The 24,919-nt window shown below is 41.3% G+C and overlaps 1 protein-coding gene across 3 annotated transcripts in view; it reads right to left on the bottom strand.

Annotated features, from left to right (window-relative positions):
- The window catches only part of arap2 (ArfGAP with RhoGAP domain, ankyrin repeat and PH domain 2), a 396,901-nt gene that overhangs the window by 177,051 nt on the left and 194,931 nt on the right, over window positions 1-24,919 (bottom strand). For all 3 annotated transcript variants that reach the window (XM_063043320.1, XM_063043318.1, XM_063043319.1), the window contains 5 exons: window positions 23,950-24,137; window positions 21,969-22,075; window positions 5,306-5,505; window positions 3,292-3,377; window positions 648-830 (listed from right to left, as the gene is read on the bottom strand). In XM_063043320.1, coding sequence (XP_062899390.1) covers window positions 648-830; window positions 3,292-3,377; window positions 5,306-5,505; window positions 21,969-22,075; window positions 23,950-24,137 — 764 coding nt within the window. The remainder of the gene's footprint in view (window positions 1-647; window positions 831-3,291; window positions 3,378-5,305; window positions 5,506-21,968; window positions 22,076-23,949; window positions 24,138-24,919) is intronic.

The following is a 24,919-nucleotide window of genomic DNA, read 5'->3' as shown; positions in this document are numbered from 1 at the left end:
CTATTTAAAAAAGGTACTTTTAAGGAATCTTTCTGCTTTTGGAAAAATAAATAGTACCAATGTAACTTTTAGAAATGACATTATTCTTGAAAAGGATGACTTTCAAAATATTTTGTCATTACATTTACTGTGTAGAGGCATAGCGAAAATGAATTTTATACAGAGAAAAGCAATCTGACAATTCAACTCATAGCTAGTAATGGCAGGCAACATATTGGGAGAGAGGGAGCAGTATATTTGAGAACTCTTTGGTGGAAGACCCAGAGTTACTATCAAATCAATATAGCAAATTCATAAAGTGACAGAAACACTTAATTGGTCATGCAGTATCTGTGTAGAGACAAAAACAGTATTAACTCTTCAGGTCAATGATCTTTCATAGTTCAAGTTTAAGTTATTACTATTCAACTGTAAACATCTATACTGCCAATGAAACAATGTTCCTCCAGACCAGAACAGAAACATTGACTGCTGCTCCTGCACAGAAATCAAGTACCTGCAGCTTCTTTTTATTTGCTTTTTGAGAAAGAATGGATGATTCAAATAATAAACTTGTGAAGCTGTTTAACAAAAAAATAAAACCTTAATTCAGGGAGAACACTGATCATCAAATAATGCAGAACTTGCTTAGCGAGAAAGTGCGCTACCTTGTTAAGTGCTTCCTGTGTTAGAAACGATGAAAGTTTTTTTCGAAACTTTCCCTCTTTATATTTTTGCGTGATGAATTCGAGACGTTGGTTTGGTGGAGCATCCATATCCAGCTCTTCACTTGGTTTAAGATTTGCTGCCCAAAAGCTGTTGGCTGTTTTATTTCCCACCACAATAAAAAGCTGCGATTCAAACAAAGGAAACAGCATTTAAATATCTGAATTATTTGGAAAATTTCATTCCTTTTTAACTTCAGTATTCAAATTATCAATTATACTTCCGGTTCGAAATTGGTTGAATTCAGCTTTCACATTTGACCTGCTCTGTGTGTAAACTAGCATAGTTGCTGTGACCCCAAATTTCAGCAAGAGACAAAAAATGGTCAATATTAAGCTGACTTTCAGTTACAAATCAGGACCAATTTGGATTTGATTTTAGTGCAGGATGTTTAAGCAATTTCCAATTCATTATCCAATTTGAATTTGAATATGAATTTACAATTCATTTTTTCCCCATGAGAAAGTTGAAAATTCCATCCAAAGTTTCACAATTTCAGCATTTTTTTTCAAAATGGAAAATGGATAACATGACTGAATTTCGGAAGCAGAGTTTGAAGAACTTCACAAATTTATATGCCCCTCCAATTCAGGCCTCTTGAATATCTCCAAGCGTAACTGTTCCTCTTTCTGCAAATACCTCCTCAGTCACCAAGGCTGAAACTCAGAGGTTCCTTCCCTATAATTCCTATGCATTCCCCATCCTGACATTTCCTTTCTCTCCAAGCTTTTTCCCCAGGCATTCCTTAAACCCTAATTCTGACCAGAGTTGACTTAACCTGCCTTGTCATCTCGTATGACACTTCATTTCAAATTTTGTTAGATGATAGCCTGTAAAACAGCTGAGTACTTTTCAATATTATGAGCAATATTGGCTGTCTGACAATATCAATCCAGTGGAAACAATGGAGACATGACTTAGTACAAGAACATCAACCCAATTCATCTTACAGCACCAAAAACCCGGTGAGTTTAATCCCATTTACTTTACTATAACAATTGTATGATATGTATATGTTTAAACTGACAGTGCAACTCTGAAAGCATATGGATTTGTCATTTAATTCAACAGCGGCCAATAGGTAACCATTATATTCAGTTCAATTATATGATGCTTATCTTTGATCTTTTGTTTTTTTTTGGTATGCGAGTGACTAAGCGCCTAACAGAATGCTAAACAGGACTAAGTTGGTGCCAAAAATGTGTTGTGAGCACCTGCTAGGAATTGGATCACAACTACCATAACACATTTCACATTGTGTACCGTTAATACTGCAAACTAAAAGCACTTCAATTTATGAATCATGAAACAATTATGACTGTTGGTGCAGCTCTAATTATTAAGTCATTGGCAAGAACAAAGTTATCACAATGCACATCTTAGCTTGACTTATTCACTGTTACTTGGACATTTTCAATTGCCATTTTTCTAACCATATCTGCAGCGTCCAAATTCAGTGGTCAATTATTAAAATTCATACTTTTCACTCTACTGACTGAACGATCAGTTGGAATATGTAAACATCTCTCTGAGGCGGCTACAGAACTGTGTCAGGAGAATTCAAAACTAGTGAGGAGGGAAGAGTAATATTAAACCCTTAATATATTATGGAAGTTGAATTACTAATCCGAGAAAATCTTTGAAATCTTCATTATACTTCATCACTGCATTTCTGTGAACCACAGCAGATCTACTGATGGATAATAGAATTAAACTCACTTTAACAGTAAGCAAACTAGATCTGAGATTATAACAAAAATTAAATGAGTGCATATACTAAAGAGGTACTGAAATTGATTGCTGCTGTTTTCAAGTTAAACACAACAAAAGATTAATTTAATTGCAAAAAGTATTGATGATGAGGTCTTTGGAGAGGTAGCATGGACTTTCCTACATGTAATATTATTGCAGTAGGATACTGAATTCTCCGTAATGAGGCAAAAGTAATGTAACACACATTCTGAACACATATGGACACATTCATATGGGTTAAGGTTTGAAGAGATGTTGAAAGTCTGCAAAATTTTGAAGCTGGCACAAAGGAGATTATTTACCATTCATCCACACAAACTAGTTGTTGCTTTCTCTTTCCCATCATCATCATCGTTTATGTTCGTACAATAGCTTTAAGTACAGATCACAAATGATGTCACTAAAATCTTGGTGTGGCCAAGTGGTTAAGGCGTTGGACTAGTGATCTGAAGGTTGCCAGTTCGAGCCTCAGCTGAGGCAGCGTGTTGTGTCCTTGAGCAAGGCACTTAACCACACATTGCTCTGCACATCTCTAGCCCAGTGGCAGCGGTTGGTGCAGTATGGACAGGACAGGACAGGACAGGACAGGAAATCCTCATTTCTTAATAAGAACTTGAAGAAGATTGGATAAAAAATGGGATCAACCACAAAAAGATGAGTTTATTGCTCCAGGTGTAACTTTTATAACATATAGGAGCAGAATTACACTATTTGACTCATCAAGTCTGCTCCGACATTTGACCATGACTAATCAATTTCGTATTTTCCATTAATCTGTACAGAAGCTTGTTTTTCTTTTACTCCATCTGTTCTGTACAGGGTAGACTTTCTTACCTCAACAAGTTCATTGCTCCAAATACTAATGTCCAGCTTCAGACTACGAACCTTGGAAATATTCGATCCCAATGATCGATGCTGACCTGAATAAAAGTTCAATCAAATAACACCAAAACACTTTAGGAATGTCTGCTTAGACATGACAAAGAAAAAGATTTTGGTGGTGCAATTAAGTCTATTCCCAGTTAGAAGAGCTGATTTTCTCTACCAGTGTATTTTTGATCTTTTAACCAGTACATATTACTGAACATTTAAAAAATGGATCATTGAAAAAAATATATGAAACTGCACCATTCCTAAAGTCATTGAAGTTTCAAGAAGTTTCTTTTGCATCACTTTCAGTTGACTGAGAAACTAAACTATCTTTTCCACAGACAGGAAAAATAATAGCAAATCAAAAGATAATTAATTTAGAACAAAATTTACCAGAGGCTTTTTGACCATAAAATAAACAAGATTCAACAATAAACAGATAAAGTGGCAATAATTTCCAGTTAGGCTGCACTCATAATATGATGTGCAAATATATAGGCCAGATTACAATTTACATACCCATTAAAATTCTCTTGTAAAAATACAAATGGGAAAACCCTCAACCAGTTGACGCAATATTAGAGCCATTTTTTTTCCCATTCACTAATAAACGTTTATAAAGAGTAATATGGCTTAGTTTTATTAGTAGAGCTGAAAATTATTTTCCTAAAAACTAGGCATTTTAATTAAGTGTCCAGTGCTTCATCAAGGAGGGACTTGATTCAGAAATCACAGAAAATTAGTAAATCCATAGTTACTGCTCCACTCAATGATCAGCTGCTGTACATTAGTCAGTTTCAGCAAATAAAGTCTTTAAAATATGAAGCAGCTTAGAAACATGCACTGTGAAAATGAGACCAATTTTCTACAGAAGGTATTAGCACACAGTCAGAATTTCAAGCTGCACTGACAAGCAGCTCTGTTGGTGTACAGTGAATCCTGATCCAGTGCTGAAGATCACAGAAAAGATGAACACATGTAGATTGAGGTTTAACAAACTTAAGTTTAGAACTTCCATGCTCTACTCTGGAAACATTTTGGAGAGACATTTTTAATATTATCTCCAAGGTATTGAATATAGATATCTCTCCTCACCCTATTACTGCTATCTTTGGACTACCTAAAATTTCCAGTAATCTTTCCCCTTCAGCCGGTAGAATGATTGCATTTCTTACTTTAATGGCGAAAAGATGTATCTTACAACATTGGAAAGAGCTTAATGCTCCAACTACCTTTTTTTGGTTTTCTCAGACGATATTATGCTTGAATTTGGAGAAAATTAGAAGCAATCTTTATGACTCCTCATTTAAATTTGAACAGACTTGGAGATCTTTTATTCAATATTTTCATTTAATGTAATATATACCCTTCTTGTTTTTTTTACTGTTTTTAATGGAGGTCGGGATTGAGGACGTGATTTTAAGTTTAACTCTGTTTGGTTTCAAGTTAGCCCATTGCTTTGCTTTGCTTTTAGTTAGTTGCACGGTGGGTTTTTTTGGGTTTTTTTTTTCCTTTTCTCTATTGATATATATATAAAAATTAGTATACTATTATGTTACCTTAGTATGTTATGTTTAAATTACATTGTTTGTAGTATTTTTTTTGTATTAATATCTTCTGTAATTTTATTATATTCTAACAGTGTATTAGTGCCTATATGGCTTACCTTTTTGTATACTTATTCAATAAAAAGATTTAAAGAACTTCCAGTTCTTCTGCATTGGTTTAGTCCATTGTAACAGAACATATTGATGTTATTGACATAAAAGCAAGTGGAAAATTGACCTCCAGGAACTGCATTCCAAAGGTGAATACTGGGGAACTGCTTGGATTCACTATTGTTTTGGCAAAATAGTTAATACAGGACCTCATTGATGTTACACCAAAATTATGGCGGCCATTATAGGAATCTGCAAATGTTTTCAACTGTACAAGATGGTATGATTTAAGTACTTTGCTTTTTTTTTTCCACAATTACCTGCACATTTTTTGCAGATGACAACTCCAAGATTGATGGATGCCCATTCGGGATCAGGTGCTCGGCAATCTGCACAGTTTCTGTTGGACTCATTGAACCAGATCTTCTCTACCACTTCATAATCCGAGAGGCTTTCTGCTATTGATCCTCGCATAGCTTCAATCCATTCTTGTTTTTCTCGTTCGGATTCTGCGGTGAAGCTGAAGCATTGATTTTATTTCCATTTCATTTTTAATTATCCAATTACAAAGCACACAAAGCCACATAGGAACAGATACACAGAAAATTAAGATGTGCAGTACTCATTCTCTAATGAAATTATAGGGTACAGTTTTGAGACAGATCAACACTATACATCACATATGAATTCCATAAGTCATTTTAACTTGGACAACACCCTAACTTGACGAGTTATTATTGCTTTTTCAATAACTTTAATTTGAAATCTCCATTTGATAGCACTGTGGCATTACAGAAAAACATAATGAAGTGCAAAAAACACTCAGTAGGTCAGATCAGAAAGAGGAACAGAATTAATATTTCAAGTCCAAAACTCTCATTGGTGTCAATTCAAAGAAGAAGTGAAAGATCCTTGGGCTTTCCTATGTGGGTTGGAGGTGTAAAGGGATTGTAGGCCTATGATGAATATGAACCAGATGGGATCAAGAAATTATAAACTATCAAAATGGTGGAGGACATTCACTGTATCACAGATAAAGGTGAAAAGGTTTGGACCAGTGCTGAATTTATTAAGTCACGACAGAAAGGAATACATTTGATAGAGCAACATCAGACTGAAAAAACTTCCTTAAAAGTGTCCACTTACAGAGGTGTATAAAATTTTGAGGGGTATAGAGAAGGTGAATGTACACAGTCTCTTTCCCAGGAAAGTGGAATCAAAAAGAGAGAGAAACACACACAAATTGCTGGAGGAACTCAGCAGGTCAGGCCCCATCTATGGAAAAGAATAAATAGTCAACATTTCAGGCTAAGACCTTTCATCAGAACTGAGAGGGAAAGTGGTGTCATGTCTGAATTAGAAGGTGGGGGAGGTAAAAGAGTCCAGCTGGATAGTGATAGGGGAAGCCAGGTGGGTGGTAAAGGTTAAGACCTGGAGAAGAAAGAATCTGATGGGAGGAAAACAGAGAGCGTATGTTGAAGGGGAGTTGAGGAAGATTTAAACAGGACCCAAAGGGCAACTTCTTCACATAGAAGGGGATGTGTATATGGATCAAGCTGCCAGATACAGGTTGGTTGAGCAGATACCATGACACTTAAAAGGCATTTGGACAGGTACATGGAGAGGAAAGCCAAACATAGGCAAATGGGACTTTAAAGTATAAACAAGAGATCCTGCAAATGCTGGAAATCCAGACAAGCACCCCCACAATTCTGAAGGAACTCAGCAGGTCAGCCAGCATATATGAAAATGAATAAACAGTTAACATCTTGGGACAAGACCCTACAACAGGACTCCTTCCCTTTGCATTAATGCTACCAGACCTGTTGAGTATTATCAGCATTTTCCATTTTAAGCTCATGTTTACAGTATCCATTGTTTTTTAATCTTTAACAATGATAGTACTCTCTTTACAAACAGTGCCCAGCTCCTGTAAAGTAACTGACCACCACCCTTTTTAAGAAAAACTAGGAAGGAACATTAAATGGTGCTTGACCCCCAACCCCCACATAAAATACATGGAATAAAATAAATTATGAAGACCCCATTAACAGTTAGACAATGTGGAATGTATTATGCTTGGCTCTTCATTTCAAAGAAGTTGGAAGGCTTTCAAAAATATTCTATGTACCACCTCCCACAATTTAAGGTGGTACATAGAGTCCATATGACTAAAGATAAGTTTTCTCATTTTTATTCGGTTATATCTCCCTACTGTGACAGGTGTAAATATTGAAGAAGCTTCATTAATTCATATGTTTTGGACTTGTCCGAGTCTTGAAAAATACTGGAAGGAAGTTTTTCAAACTTTTTCTTTACTTTTCAAAGTCAATTTTAAGCCTAATCCTCTGACGGCCCTATTTGGTATTGCTGCAGGACAAGATATCAAGCTGAAGACATCTGATTTACATATTTTGGCCTTTAGCTCTCATATAGCTAGAAGGGCACTTTTGTTTAAATGGAAAGATGTTTTTCCCTCCTACTCATGCTCAATGTCATGCTTAGACTTAAAGAAGATTTATTGTTCAATTTCTGAATCTCGTCAAGATTATCAAACATTGTGGGGACCCTTTCTGAATTATTTTCAAAACTTTCAAAATCTTCAATTCGTTGTTTAAATTCAGATGTTGGCTATTATTAATTTTTATTATATAGAAGGTATTTTCCCTTTTTTTCTCCTTAATAAACAGCTTCAGCTTTGGTAGGGGTTAGACTCTTTTTTTGTGATAAATTAGTATATTTCAATATAACTATTGATTAACTTACATGAATACCGGGTAATGAAATTGTTATTATGAATATATATAATGTAATTGGTAGTTTTTAAAAAATCTTTTTTGACCTTTTATGTATAGTTTCTTGTACTCTGAATTCTTCTATGTAGAAACTAATAAAAATATAGGAAAGAAAAATATTCTAACATTATTTAAAATACTGTTGCTTGTGCCATTATGGCACAAGACACAGTGATTAATTTCTGAGAAAAAAACACAATGATCTTGGTATGAATTCTCCAAGACCTTTCCCCAACTCCATTCATCTGCAACATTTCCTAAGTGTGTAAAGCCAGTCAGTCAGAACTAAATCAGCAAGGCAAGTTAGATGAGAGGCTGTTAGTCTTGGCAAAATATGTAGACTGCTAATTCATCTGCTGGGAGCGGGATGACTGCCTAATCATTACCTCAATCTATTAAGAATTTATATTTGACACAAGCACTACCTATCTGAGACTGGGAAATTAAAATTTTCTCTACTAACCCCTTCCCTTCACCCTTGTCCATATGCTTCAGAAGCAAATGGACTATTGCCTATTTCACTCAGTGTCCATTTGTCCTTTTCCAAATAGTGAATGGAAAGGAAAAGTGGATTGATGTGCAATGGGTGACCAATGTGCTATTCAAAGCTTGACATCCCTACCACTTCTTCCAATTTTAGTTCCATATATTTATCTATAAATAATCACACTTTTTCCTCTGCCTTCCTTAACATGGCTCAGCTATTCGAAAACATTCAGCAACCTTTTTGCTTCTTGTATCAGTGCCATTTCCAGGGAACTTAAACATTCTAAAATCTAGCTGCTCAAATTAAGCAAACACAAGACACACCAATCACAAGACTGACTGGTTTTCAGGCATCATACTCTAGCAAAGGAGGTCAATCTAACATGAATCACGATGAAAGAAACATGAAGGACAATTCCAATATTCAGCATTTAATTTACTAAAATGAACATATCAGCATCTGACAAAGCTTGGTCTATGTTGCTTTTCACAAGCATATTACAAAATGATTTTACAATGGAAACATAAGATCAGACTCACGCTCAAGCCTGCTACGATGTAAAGCAGATTTATATAGTTTACAACATTCCATCAAATATGCCAACATCTATCAAAATTTACTACTTAGTATAATAGCTGAATTCCATAAAAAATCAAAATCTGGAAAAGAATACATAGTTTCTGCCATATAACAAATATTCGTCTTTCAATGCACGCCTGCAAACGAACCCTAGACGAACAGTGAGAAAATCCAAAATAAAACGCAGGTTGGAAATCTGAAACAAAGCCTGAACTCAAGACCTCTACTCATATGGTTTGCGTTTCTTGCATTTTTTTCCTGTTTTTCTTTCAGATTTCATGAATCCATAGATTTTTCTTACCCACACAAATGACATCTTCTCCTGCTTATTTCAAGTTCATCAAATTATAGTAAGTAGCTTGGTGAGCATCTTGGGTTGCATTGAAGTTGTCTGAACATGGCAACAGGAGGTTCAACTTGTGTTGTACTGAACCACATCAGAGATTACCAAAACAACTGCATATTTTTTATAATAATTTAACAGGTTTATTCATGCTCTTCAGAACTGGGAACTCAACTCCAATACCCAGGATGGCAAATGAACAAGTCTAGCTCAATAGAGAAACAGAACAACTAAGTTCAACAATACATCGTGCCTGCTGCATACAAATTATAATCTCAAATCATTAGAAAAATAAGAGTGGGAGGAGCCATTTGGATCTTCAGACCTGTTCCACCCTTCAGTAGGATTACGCCCAATCATTTACCTTACAACCACATATCTGTCCTTTTCTAATGCTCCAACTGGGTCTTTCTTTAGAAAGTTCAGCAACTTGGTTTTCACAGACCTCTTTGGTAGAGGATTCCACAGATCACCACTCTCTTGGTGAGGCAATTCCTCCTCATCTCAGTCCCTACAACCATTGTTAATTGCAAGACCCTATTGTACATTAAGATCTTAAAGCAATGCAGGTCTATCCCATCAGCGAGTTACTCATTGACAGAGAACCTGAAGGAGCTGGACTGTGCAGATCGTGCTGCTGCTTGCATCAGAGAAGCTTCAGAGGAGTTAGTAAGCGAAGGAGGCATGTAGTCTAATAGAGAGTGATTGTCTTAGTTGCTTTTCTTGGAATTGCGAAACCCTTTTGGATATTGTTAACGTGGAATGCTGCAAGTCCAATTTACTGCTTTATTGGCAGACAGCAGGGGCAGATGGTGGGGGAGCTGCGTAGTCCTGGTCGTAGCAAGGACTAGGCCTCAAGCTGCAGTGCCACCTATCTACAGCCACCAGGTGAGAAGCATCAAAGCCTGTGCACTTCACCAGGGGTAGTGTGGTGTGGCAATAAGGCCAGACCTTCAGTGTTTGCTCAGCAGAAGACAAGGCTCTATGTGGTGGACTGTAGATTTCGGGCAGCATAAATGAATTCAGGGTCTGACCTAGTTTTTTCTGGCATGACTGTATTTTACTAATATCTAATATTTGCTTGTTATCGTGTATGTGCTATGTGTGACTGAGGGTACTGTTTTGCACCTTGGCTCTGGAGTAATGCTGTCTTATTTGGTTGTATTCATGGGTATTCACGCATGGTTGAAAGACAATTAATCTTGAATTGAATTGAATTCAGTCTTATTGACACCATTTATTTCAAATTTCAAGCATCCGCAGTCTTAAAAAAAAAATCTTCCTGTATGCCGACTGTCCGATCCTGTCAGGATTTCATATGTTGAATGAGATCTCTTATTAGTCTTGCAAATGTAAGTTATTACTAAATGCAATTTTGCCTCACATGGCAATCCTGCTGCCCAGATATGAGTGTGTAAAAAATTCACTGTACTCCATCATTGGCAAGGATATCTTAGTTTTTTTCCATTTTTATTTGATTCGTAGGGATATTTTGGGGACAGAAAGGGAAGTTAGAGATCAAGTTATGGATTAAGGGCAGGGATATCTGGAGGTAGAGGTCAGGCCACAGTGTAAACGTCTGCTCCATGTTGAAAGGTCAGCAATGAGTATGTGATTGCAAGTCGGGTCAGAGACACACTAGATATGTGAATTGCAAGACACATTTTGATGTCTAGTGCTCAGAGTCCCATTGCCAGGGGTCCGGAGCTCAGGTCCTCACTCATTGTCATCGGTGAGTTCTGGGTTGCTTCAGAAGATTGAAGCTCGAAGGTAGATTAGAAATCCAGATTGAAGCCAAAAGTCAATCAGAAGCACACAAGCAACACACATCAAAGTTGCTGGTGAACGCAGCAGGCCAGGTAGCATCTCTAGGAAGAGGTACAGTTGACGTTTCAGGCAGAGACCCTTCGTCAGGACTAACTGAAAGAAGAGTTAATAAGAGATTTGAAAGTGGGAGGGGGAGGGGAAGATCCAAAATGATAGGAGAAGACGGGGGGTGGGGCGGGATGGAGCCAAGAGCTGGACAGGTGATTGGCAAAAGGGATATGACAGGATCATGGGACAGAAGGTCCAGGGAGAAGGAAAAGGGGCAGGGGGGAAACCCCAGAGTATGGGCAAGGGGTATAGTCAGAGGGAGAAAAAGGAGAGACAGAGAAAGAATGTGTGTATATAAATAAATAACGGATGGGGTACGAGGGGGAGGTGGGGCATTAGCGGAAGTTAGAGAAGTCAATGTTCATGCCATCAGGTAGGAGGCTACCCAGACAGAATATAAGGTGTTGTTCCTCCAACCTGAGTGTGGCTTCATATTTACGGTAGAGGAGGCCATGGATAGACATATCAGAATGGGAATGGGATATGGCATATCAGAATTCCCCCTTTTCCTTCTCCCTGGGCCTCCTGTCCCATGATCCTCTCATATCCCTTTTGCCAATCACCTGTCCAGATCTTGGCTCCATCCCTCCCCCTCCTGTCTTCTCCTATCATTTTGGATCTCCCCTTCCCCCTCCCACCTTCAAATCTCTTACTCACTTTTCCTTCAGTTAGTCCTGACAAAGGGTCTCAGCCCGAAACGTCGACTGTACCTCTTCCTAGAGATGCTGCCTGGCCTGCTGCGTTCACCAGCAACTTTGATGTGTGTTGCTTGAATTTCCAGCATCTGCAGAATTCCTCGTGTTCCGAAGTACACAAGTTGAGCCCCATTGGCAAGTGCCCTGGATTTGCAAGTCTGCTGGGGAAGCCAAAGATCTAATGTCTACAAACCTATGAGTTTGCTGGAGCCCAAAGAAGACAGCCTGTGCTGGGGTTAGAGGACTTTGAATGTGCGTGGGCAGGTAGGTGTGTGGGAGGGAGGAATGGGGTCATTTTGCTATTGTTGGTGTGTCACTTGGAACGTTCGGTTTATTATTCTGTGTTGCTCTGCCAAGCAGAGTGGTGTGCTGTGATGGCGCTAAAATGCGCAAATTCTTTGGTGCGTTGTTTGTTAATACAAATGACACACTTCACAGCATGTTGTTCTGATGTATATGTGAGTAATAATTCTGAATCTGATCAAAATGGCAAACAAAATTCTAGATTTTGCCTCGCTAAGACTATGATTGTAGCAAGACATCTTTATTTCTCTACTCAAAACTTCTAGAAATGAAGGAAAACATACCATTTACCTTTTCACTTCCTCGCTGATCTGTTGTGTCTGATGTACAAGGATGTGCAAGTCCCTTTGCTGATCAAAATTTCCCAGTCCCTATTTACATAATTCTCTACATTTCTATCTTCCCTACCAAACATAAACAGCTTCACATTAATCTAGGTCATACTGCCATGTAATCAACCACTTACTCAACTTTATATAAATTGCCTGGGAATCTATTTGCACCTCCTCACATTTCTACCCAGTTTTCCATCATAGGAAAACTTAGAAATTATATTTAATCCTATATTCAAATCATCGAAGTGCATTGCGATTACTTGGTGTTCAAGCATCAATTCCCCGAGGTACCCTACCACCCTAAGACAGTCCCATTTACGTCTATTCTGCTCTTAAACGCATCTCCCCCATTTCACGTACATCTGCTCGCACTCCATCCTCCCGCCACCCCACTAGGAATAGGGTTCCCCTGGTCCTCACCTACCACCCCACCAGCCTCCGGGTCCAACATATTATTCTCCGTAACTTCAGCCACCTCCAAAGGGATCCCACCACTAAGCACATTTTTCCCTCCCCCTCCCTGCTTTCCGCAGGGATCGCTCCCTACGTGACTCCCTTGTCCATTCATCCCCCCCATCCCTCCCCACTGATCTCCCTCCTCCCTCCTGGCACTTACCCGTGTAAGCGGAACAAGTGCTACACATGCCCTTACACTTCCTCCCTTACCATCATTCAGGGCCCCAAACAGTCCTTCCAGGTGAGGCGACACTTCACCTGTGAGTCGGCTGGGGTGATATACTGCGTCCGGTGTTCCCGATGTGGCCTTTTATATATTGGCAAGACCCGACGCAGACTGGGAGATCGCTTTGCTGAACACCTACGCTCTGTCGGTCAGAGAAAGCAGGATCTCCCAGTGGCCACACATTTTAATTCCACATCCCATTCCCATTCTGACATGTCTATCCACGGTCTCCTCTAATGTAAAGATGAAGCCACACTCAGGTTGGAGGAACAACACCTTACATTCCGACTGGGTAGCTTCCAACCTGATGGCATGAAATTTTGATCAGCAAAGGGACTTGCACATCCTTGTACATCAGACACAACAGATCAGCGAGGAAGTGAAAAGGTAAATGGTATGTTTTCCTTCATTTCTAGAGGTTTTGAGTAGAGAAATAAAGATGTCTTGCTACAATCATACAGCCTTAGCGAGGCAAAATCTAGAATTTTGTTTGCCATTTTGATCAGATTCAGAATTATTACTCACATATACATCAGAACAACATGCTGTGAAGTGTGTCATTTGTATTAACAAACAACGCACCAAAGAATTTGCGCATTTTAGCGCCATCACAGCACACCACTCTGCTTGGCAGAGCAACACAGAATAATAAACCGAACGTTCCAAGTGACACACCAACAATAGCAAAATGTCCTATAACCCCAGCACAGGTTGTCTTCTTTGGGCTCCAGCAAACTCATAGGTTTGTAGACATTAGTTCTTCGGCTTCCCCAGCAGACTTGCAAATCCAGGGCACTTGCCAATGGGGCTCAACTTGTGTACTTCTGAACACGAGGAATTCTGCAGATGCTGGAAATTCAAGCAACACACATCAAAGTTGCTGGTGAACGCAGCAGGCCAGGCAGCATCTCTAGGAAGAGGCACAGTCGACGTTTCAGGCCGAGACCCTTCGTCAGGACTAACTGAAGGAAGAGTTAGTAAGAGATTTGAAGGTGGGAGGGGGAAGGGGAGATCCAAAATGATAGGAGAAGACAGGAGGGGGAGGGATGGAGCCAAGAGCTGGACAGGTGATTGGCAAAGGGGATATGAGTGGATCATGGGACAGGAGGCCCAGGGAGAAGGAAAAGGGGGAATTCTGATATGCCATATCCCATTCCCATTCTGATATGTCTATCCATGGCCTCCTCTACTGTAAATATGAAGCCACACTCAGGTTGGAGGAACAACACCTTATATTCTGTCTGGGTAGCCTCCAACCTGATAGCATGAACATTGACTTCTCTAACTTCCGCTAATGCCCCACCTTCCCCTCGTACCCCATCCGTTATTTATTTATATACACACATTCTTTCTCTCACTCTCCTTTTTCTCCCTCTGTTTCTCAGAATATACCTCTTGCCCATCCTCTGGGTCTCCCCCCCCCCCACTTGTCTTTCTTCCCGGACCTCCTGTCCCATGATCCTCTCGTATCCCTTTTGCCAATCACCTGTCCAGCTTTTGGCTCCATCCCTCCCCCTCCTGTCTTCTCCTATCATTTTGGATCTCCCCCTCCCCCTCCAACTTTCAAATCTCTTACTCACTCTTCCTTCAGTTAGTCCTGATGAAAGGTCTCGACCTGAAACGTCGACTGTACCTCTTCCTAGAGATGCTGCCTGGCCTGCTGCGTTCACCAGCAACTTTGATGTGTGTTGCTTCCCATTTACTTCTGCATTGTTTCTAGTGCGTCAACTAATTTTCACTCCCATACAAATTATCCCAGTCCCATGAGCTTTCTTTCTGCACCTATCCCTTCTGGAAAGGAATTAAGGCCTTCGGAAAATCCAAATACACCACATCCATTCTTTTTTCTTATCAATCCTACCAGTTAAGTCTTCAAAAGATTCCACTGAACTTATCAAACTGGCTTTTCCTTTCATAAATCCGTGTTGATTTTGTCTCATCCCGGTTTTATCTTAATAAGTGCCATGTTATCACATCCACTTTTTTCTGCATTGCATGTCAACGAGCTCTTCTCTGGGTCCTCAGTTTCTCTGTCCCTTCTTTTATAATTGGTGTGGTTATACTTGCATGCAACAGAAATTGTTACATGGTCTTGAATTTTAGAAGACGACAACCAATGTTCTCACTACTTCCATGGCTACATCTTTGCAGATTATCAGGCTCTAAAAATTTTCTTCAGAACATTTATTTAAACTAATGCTAATTTTTTTAATTGCTTCTCTTCACTACACTGAGATCCCCTGCATTTCTGGGAGCCACTATCTGTTGGCATGTAAAAGATTACAAGTACAGGTAAAAGTCAGTGGGAAGGGAAATTTATTCTTAATGCATACTGTGGTAAACCATGTATATATGTTGTAACTCGGTTACCTGTCTGGACACACACCTCTGCTGACTGCCCCTGTGGCTCCTCCCACAGAGTCCTGTATAAAGGTGTTCACCTTGCCCCTCCCCCTCAGTCCGGGGGCAGACACTCACCGTGGAGGTCGTATTGTACAGCGAATAAAAGCCTTTCAGTATTTTACCAAACCTCAGTCTTTTGGAGTAATTGAAGGTGCTTCAATTTTATTCACTGTACATTTTAAAACATGGAACAGGATCTGAGACCAGACAAATTAGACCTCCATCCGCAAATGCCTGATGCTGGAAATGCTTTCGAACTCTGGCTGGCCTGCTTCGAAGCGTATCTAGAGGAGATTAAAGCGACCGACCCCGTAGCGAAGTGCAGAGTTCTACTCTCCAGGGTCAGTCCACGGGTTTATTCGCTGATCAGCAACCAGCCGAACTACGACGGCGCGATGAATGCACTCAAAATCCAATACCTGCGGCCGATAAACAGCGTCTATGCTCGGCACCGCTTAGCGACACGGCAACAACGGTCCGGGGAATCGAATGCTGAGTTTGTCCGGGCCCTACAGACACTCGTGCGGGTCTGCAATTGCCGGGAGCTGACGGCGGCGCAGCATGCAGAACTCCTAGTGAGAGACGCCTTCGTTACGGGGACCAAGTCAGTGTACGTGCGCCAGCGGCTGCTGGAAAAAGCCGATCTTACCCTAAATTCGGCAATGGAGCTGGCTGATACGTTGGAGGCCACTCTGCATAACTCCGAGGCTCTCCAGGCACGTGATCCCTCATGGGTGCCGCAGACCCCGCAACCTGCCGGCGAATCAACCTCGGCTGCCACCAGTCGTGAGTCTGCGAAGTGCTACTTCTGCGGACTGGAGAAGCACCCCCGGAAACGCTGCCCGGCCCGACAAGCTACCTGCTCCAGCAGCGGAAATAAGAGCCACTTCGCCAAGGTCTGTAAGTCAAAACCGCGAGCGGGATCGAGCAGCGCCGCGTGCGAGATGTGGGGGTCGCCATCTTCCCTGCATACTGCCACCACGTGCGAGACATGGGGGCCGCCATCTTCCCTGCACACTGCCACCACGTGCGAGACGTGGGGGTCGCCATCTTGCCTGCCGCCATCTTCCCTGCCCGCCGCCACCACGTGGGAGACATGGGGGCGGCCATCTTGGTCGGCGCCACCTCCCACCGCCTACGACCAATGGGTGCTCACGGGGCACCCCACCACGCCGGACCAAGACAGCGACCCCACCCTGGCTTCCGTGACCCTCGACCAAAGCGCTCCCCACCAGCTCGCAAGGTCAATGATGGACATCCTGGTGGAGGGGCACAAGACAAGCTGCCTGTTTGACACAGGCAGCATGGAGAGTTTTATCCACCCGGCCACGGTGCAGCATTGTGGACTCATGATACGGCCGGTAAGTCGGAGGGTCACCGTGGCCTCCAGGTCGCATACAACAGACATCTGGGGGGGTTGTGTAGCGACACTAGTGGTGCAGGGCACAGAATATCGGGACTTTACGTTACTGGTCTTGCCTCAACTGTGTGCCCCTGTGCTGTTGGGGTTGGACTTCCAGAGCCACCTGAAAAGCGTGACAATGAAGTATGATGGGCCCCTCCCACCAATCACTGTCATAAATCCCCTGTTTCGTAGAGATATGTCACGTACCCCGCTACTGACCACACACACACACCGACCCGCGCATCCCACCCAACACCATGCCAACTGCCACACTACCGACACCACTTGCGGCCTCTCCACCCTCAGGATCCCTCCCCCACCGCTATTTGCCATCCTGATCCCTGACTGTAAACCTGTGGCAACTAAAAGCAGGAGGTACAGTGCGGGGGACAGAGCTTTCATCAAGTCGGAGGTGCAGCGGCTGCTCAGGGAGGGGGTCATTGGGGCAAGCACAAGTCCTTGGAGGGCGCAGGTGGTCGTTATTCGGAACGGGGAGAAGAATAGGATGGTCGTGGACTATAGCCAGACCATCAATAGGTTCACGCAGCTCGACGCGTACCCCCTACCCCGTATCGCAGATATGGTCAATCAGATAGCACAGTACAAGGTGTACTCGACCATCGACCTAAAATCCGCTTACCATCAGCTCCCCATTCGCCGGGAGGACCGCCCTTACACTGCCTTTGAGGCGGACGGCAGGCTTTATCACTTCCTGCGCGTCCCCTTTGGTGTCACGAATGGTGTATCTGTCTTCCAGAGGGCATGGACCGGATGGTGGACCAGTGCCAACTGAAGGTCACGTTCCCATATCTGGATAACATCACCATCTGTGGTCACAACCAGCAGGATCACGACAACAACCTCCAAAAATTTCTCCAAGCGGCCAAATCTTTCAACCTCACCTATAACAAGGACGAGTGTGTATTTGGGACCACCCGACTTGCTATCCTTGGGTGTATCGTGGAGAATGACTCCGACCGTATGCGCCCCTTATTGGAACTCCCTCTTCCCAATACCCTCAGAGCCCTCAAAAGGTGCCTGGGCTTCTTTTCATATTACGCCCAATGGGTCTCTAACTACGCAGACAAGGCCCGCCCCCTGGTCAAGTCCACCACATTCCCCCTCTCTGCCGAGGCCCACGCGGCCTTCAACCGCACAAAAGGGGACATTGCCAAAGCAGCAATGCATGGGGTGGATGAGGCCATTCCCTTCCAAGTAGAGAGTGACGCCTCCAACTTTGCGCTGGCTGCTACCCTCAACCAGGCAGGAAGACCAGTGGCGTTCTTCTCCCGTACCCTTCAAGGCCCTGAAATTCGGCACTCTGCGGTAGAGAAAGAGGCCCAGGCCATAGTGGAAGCTATAAGGCACTGGAGGCACTATCTTGCCGGCAAAAGGTTCACCCTGCTAACTGACCAGCACTCAGTTGCATTCAGGTTTAATAATCAGCAGCGGAGCAAAATCAAAAATGATAAAATTCTGAGGTGGAGAATCGAACTCTCCACCTTCAACTATGACATCATGTACAGGCCTGGGAAGCTCAAGGAGCCCTCTGATGCCCTATCCCGGGGAACATGCGCCAGCGCGCAGATTGACCGGCTATACGTCCTACATGTAGACCTTTGCCACCCGGGAGTCACCCGGCTTTTCCACTTCGTGAAAGCCCGGAACCTGCCTTACTCCCTTGAGGAGATCAGGATGATGACCATGGACTGCCAAGTCTGCGCAGAGTGCAAACCGCACTTCTACCGACCCGAAAAGACACCACTCATCATGGCCACCCGCCCCTTTGAGCGACTGAGTGTTGACTTTAAGGGCCCCCTTCCCTCCACCGACCGCAATGTGTACTTTCTTAACGTAATTGACGAGTACTCGCGGTTCCCCTTCGCCATCCCCTGCCCCGACACCACTACCACATCAGTTATAAAAGCCCTGCGCAAGCTCTTCACTCTGTTCGGATACGCATGCTATATCCACAGTGACAGTGGGTCCTCGTTTATGAGTGACGAGCTGCGCCAATATCTACTGGCTAGGGGAATTGCAACTAGTAGGACCACGAGCTATAATCCCCGGAGGAATGGACAGGTAGAGAAGGAGAATGGTACAGTGTGGAAAGCCACACTCTTAGCCCTCAGGTCAAAGGGACTGCCGGTCTCCCGCTGGCAGGAGGTCCTTCCCGAGGCACTCCACTCCATCCACTCCCTGTTATGCACAGCCACCAATGCCACCCCTCATGAGCGGCTCTTTTCTTTTTCCAGAAAATCAACCACTGGAACCACCCTACCATCTTGGCTGACGTCCCCGGGGCCAGTGCTGCTCCGGAAACATGTGGGGAGCAATAAATACTCCCCAATAGTCGAGAGTGTTCACTTACTTCATGCGAACCCCCAGTATGCCTATGTGGTTTTACCTGATGGGCGGGAGGACACGGTCTCCATCCGCGACCTGGCGCCCGCAGGAGCTCCGGGCCCCTACCCTGAACAGTCTGTGGTGACTATTGACCCTGTACCCACCAATGTATGTACCTACAAGACACCGTGCACCCCAAACCCTATACAGACACCACACGACACTCCCATACCAGGCGCGACGCACACACACGAGGGATTACCGACGCCTAACTTGCTGGCACCTGAAGTCAGGCCGGAGCCAGCACAACTGCCATCGCTGGTGCAATCACCGCCGGTGCTGCGTAGATCACAGCGACGGACTCGACCGCCTGATAGACTTAACCTGTAAATATACTTCTTGTAAATATTGTCAGTCACTTCACCGTGCGGGACTCTTTTTAAAAAAAGGAGAGGTGAATGTGGTAATCCATATATATATGTTGTAACTCAGTTACCTGTCTGGACACACCCCTCTGCTGACTGCCCCTGTGGCTCCTCCCACAGAATCCTGTATAAAGGTGTTCGCCTTGCCCCCTCCCCCCTCAGTCCGGGGGCAAACACTCACCGTGGAGCTCGTATTGTACAGCGAATAAAAGCCATTCAGTATTTTTACCAAACCTCAGTCTTTTGGAGTAATTGAAGGTGCTTCACATACGTTATGCACAAACTTGTATCTCAAGGGTAGTTGCTGTGAAGGAAGTGCATTTCCATAATCAACACTGTCACTGCACTTGTTTAGTGTGTTAATTAAGCTACTCCACTCACTCCCATCTATTTTGCATTGATTTTATTCCAGTGGCCTGTGTTTGAGATAGGAATATGGTAATTAATGCGTACTACTGATCCTCATTTTTTTAAAGCCAAGAAATATACTGAGTGTTTTATACCTTACAAATGACATGAAAGAAATGTGCTGTCACAACATTTCTGTTTTGTAGAGAATAAGATTCTGGGTGCTGGGTTGACACATCCTCACAAGCTAGTCGTCTCTTAAAAATAATTTCTTGCTTAAGCAATATAAAAGTCAATTTTCTTAAGCAATCATTTGCTTTCTTTTCAGTACATGTCAACGGAGCTGAAACTTTCTTAAAAAAATAACAACTAACGCTGCAAGAACATTTAAGTTTTATGTAGCTTTCAAAATGACACTTTGCTGCTGTGCCTAAGGGGGAAAAAAAGTAGGTTATTCACTTTATGCAGTTCTAGTTTACAGCACTGGAAATTATGGGCAATTTCTATTAACTTCACAGAGCTGTACAATTACAATTGTGTTACAACTGGCTTTAACAGGTCAAAGCCCAAAGGATGCATCACCTCAATAGTGAGTGGTGAGTAAAGTATCTGATAACCACAACTGCCACGAAACCCCTATTCATAACCGCTACGCTTCCAAATATAATCTTACAGTTTTCAAAGGTTCAAGGTCAAGTTTAATGTCAGAGAAATGTATACAATATACGCTCTGAAATGCTTTTTCTTCGCAAAACATCCACGAAAACAGAAGTGCCCAAAGAACGAGCGACAGTTAAACATGAGAACTCCAGAAGTCACTCCCCCCAGCTCCCCCTCCCTCATGTGTAAGGGGCAGTGAATAATGATCCCCCCTCCCCCCACCAGCAAAAAAAAACAAGCATCAGTATCATTACCGAGCTCAACCGTGTGCTAAGCAATAGCAAAGAATCAGACCTTGCAGTTAACCCATAAGCTTCGCACTTCATCCAAATTTGACAACCCACAGGTTCTCTCTCTCCCTAGCAAGGGAGAGAGAGGTGTCCCTCATTTTCACAGTGAGCGGGAGACATAACAACAACCCACTGGTTTACAATCTTAAAAGTCCGATTCGTCGCTTTTTTCGAGCTCTGTGTCTGAAGATCGCAAAGACCTTGGGTCTTCGAGCCCACAGCAAATTATTTTCTTTTGTATTTACTTTAGACCTTAAGTATTATTGCTTCAAGAAACTTTATCCATTTTTGTAGCAGACCCTCTAGGAGAATTTGCTATTCGAGTTTACTGATGTCCATGTCTACCATGGTATTAATAGTCAGTGTAACAGAAATTCAATTAAACAAATTAGTATGCTCCCAGCTGTGTTAAATTTGGTATTTAACAATCTTTTCTAATGTCAACAAACTGATATCCATAATAGAAAAACATGAGGCCTAAATTTCAATAAAATTTAATAGAAATGAATTGTGTAGTTGAATGTTTTGGAGAAAATGAGGAAAATGCTGCAAGGATACATATATTTTGCACAAAATTTGGGTTTTCATTTTGGGCATCCATAGTACATGTAGTTCAAGGCCAACAAACAACTTGGTGGAAAATCCTATGAGAGTTTTGCCCAACGGATTCAAGCTCATCTCTGAGTAATTGAACACTTTAACGTACTGACGTTTCACAATCAAGGTGTCGGTTTTCAGATACAAATTATGCCATGGCACCATAGTGGAGCAAATATAGTCCTCCATTGACCTGACCATTATATTTCCCTCAGTTAACAAAACTCAAGATCATCAACTGATCACTGTACATTGCTGCTTTCAGGACCTTGAGCCATGCACATTATTACTTCTGGGTTACGACAGTGATTGCACAGTAGATACAACGTCATTGATTATGAAGCATTTCCAGTGGACAGCATACAAAACATGATAAAATTCAAAATAACTTCAGTGTAATATCAAACCATTTTACCTGAAGTTTCGGAATGGAGTAGATAGTTCAAAACATTTACGATCAACATCTTTTACTGTTGCCACATTTGTGTGTACCACTGTAATACCAACTCCACCTTTAAAATCCTTTAAAATAAAAACAAACATTTGGTATTTTTAAGCAAAACGAAATGGTTATCCATGTCTCATCTACCATTTATTTCAAAAAAAGATTAAAAAGTTCACAATAAATTTCACCATTTATTCCAAAAGATCAAACAGTTCTGTTCAATCTACGTAGTTGGGACTTCTTCCAGACTTGAAGAACATGACAACAATGCTTCTAAAACATGATACAATGCTGAGGAAAATTATCAAATCCCCATTTCTTAATGCAACTCACCAAGGGGAGTTAGGACAACTGCAAGACAACATTTAACACAATTAACCCAAATTACTTTTCACCTTTGACACCGTAGAAAGTAATGCCCAGGTTAGATAACATCAGGACTCTGAGACAACACCACACTGACAAAACTTGGAGGGGTGCAATAAGGCATTTGTTCCAAATTCATTTTTAAAGAAAATAATAATGAGCAAATTACAGATTAAAAAAAGTATTTCTGCATATTGAAGTGTCATTTAGCTTCATACATGGAAAGAGACAAAACAAACCTAACATTGGTCCATTCTGATAAATTTAGGTATCAGAATATATGACCTCTAAAAAGGGATAAACAAAATGGAAAGAGGTATTATTGTTAATATAAGGAGGGATGAAGATCAATGTTACCAAAATATAAAGGTTTAAAAAAGTTACTATGGCACTTCAATTTTGGAGGTTGAGAGTGAAATGGTTCAACTGAAGCTTGAATCAGCATGAAATGAGTTTAAAAAACTTTCCGGTGAGTAAAGAATGGTAAAATATGTATTTGGTTACTTTTTGTAAGCCAAATACATTTCTACAAACCAGAAGTAATAAAATAAATGTGACATGACAACAAAGTTTCAGCAGAACGATAACCATAGCAATACAATGCAGAGCCTAACAGTATTTAGGTCATCTTTGTTTCCTTGTAAGGTTCCAGTTTATCAATGTTACTTGCAAAGACATGTATTTTACCATTTGTGGTAGCAATCCAAAGGGGGAAAAAAAGCAAATTAAATTAAATTAAATGCAATTCTGTTATTAGCACTCATCTGGAAATTGTAATTATAGATATTTCATTGCCTTGATCTAAGAAAACTAGATAGTCCTTGTGTGTGCATATCTATAATCTGTTACTTAAGGCAAAAACGCAAAAAAAAATAGGATGTCAGAATGTGATCCACTATTAGTTATTTAAGTTACCCAAAACTTACTAAGTGGATCAAAAGATACAATGGGAAAGATGATTGGAAAAAAATCAGATTGAATGATTAAGTGATTAATCATGTCAAATAATTAAACACAAAAGTATATTTTAGAAACAAAATTTTTGGTTATAGACCACACATGGACTATACCTGATTAAAAACTATTAATTCTGGCTTATTCTTCATTTCACCAAAACCTGTGAGGTGTGAATAAGTCAGCAAATAATGAAAATGAGGGAATGGAGAAGGGATTAAATAACTTTAGGATCCAAAAATACAGACCTTTACATCCTGAAAGGACAGAACAGCAAACTGCAGAGAGTACCATGTTAATTGGCTATTAGTACTAAATTCTCTACAAAATGTACAAATGATTGTTGATCATTTTTGATTTTCTCCTCAACAAATCCCAGAGCCATGTTAATGAGATTTTCCTTGATGACCCATCACCATTGGAATACGAACACTGAGCACAACAAAGTGGTCCCAAGGGTGCTCAAACCTAAATACTCAGGTACAGGAAAAACACTGATCTAGAGAACACACTCATAAATCGAAATAAAACTATTTATTTCTGAATTGAATGAATCAGGTGCAAGGAATCGACTGCTAATTGATACAGTATTGTAAATTATAATAGGGAAAATTAAACTGTTTCATCTTACCTGTTCACTTTTATAAAGCCAAACTTTGCTCTCTCTCAATACAACAAAAATTTTGGCTTTGTAGCCCCTTAGTTCCAGAGAACCATACTTGTCAGCAGTAATAGTGGAGTGACTATTCAAGTGTGAAAGGACACTGGAGTCAGATTTTAACGCATTTAAAATTGTGTTGATCCAGTCATCTCTATCACCTGTTAAAGAAAGTCACGTAAATTCAAACATTCAAGATACTTATTGTCCTTTCAGAAGTATATTAAACAAGATTTAGAAGAAATGGGAGGAGGCTGCAACATAACTTAACCAAATGTTCTGCTGAAAATGCAAAAATTTCTTTGCAAACTTACTAAAGATAAAAACACTGAATGATAGAGGAGATGGTGATTCGAGGAACCTTAAATGATACTTTGATTTATAATATATAGAATCAGCTGCACTCTGAAATAACGATAGGTTAGCATTTTAGCACAGATGACCAGTTTTACTTGACTGTGGAGTCAACCTCATGTCTCACCTTTGTAACTTGGTCACCGCTGCTCTTTTATTTTTTTTTAAGTAAAATTTCTTTTCTTAAATGAGTGTTTATAATAATACAATAATTTTTTCTGAAGAGATACAATTCACCTCCATTCTTTCTCCATATTTTCTCTAAAATGGTGTATTATTACAAAATGAATGCTAGGATTTGGACAAAGTAAATGGAATAATCGAGACTGCTACAGAACACACCATAGGTACTGGCATCCATGAAGGGTCCACACTGTCAGACTTCCACAAATACTACCTCTCCGACAAAATGCTGGAGGGACTCAGCAGGTCAGGCAGCATCTATGGAGATAAATAAATAGTCGATGTTTTGGGCCAAGACCCTTCATCGGGAGCTCACTATTTCTTTGTTGTACTGTTTGTTCATTGAAACCTGGTGATTTTTATGCCCTGCTCTGTACTTCTGGCACAGAACAACTCAGGACATAAC

Source organism: Mobula hypostoma, chromosome 3 (assembly GCF_963921235.1).
Source record: "Mobula hypostoma chromosome 3, sMobHyp1.1, whole genome shotgun sequence".
Taxonomy (NCBI): Eukaryota; Metazoa; Chordata; class Chondrichthyes; order Myliobatiformes; family Myliobatidae; genus Mobula; species Mobula hypostoma.
This window is presented reverse-complemented; position numbering and strand designations above follow the sequence as displayed.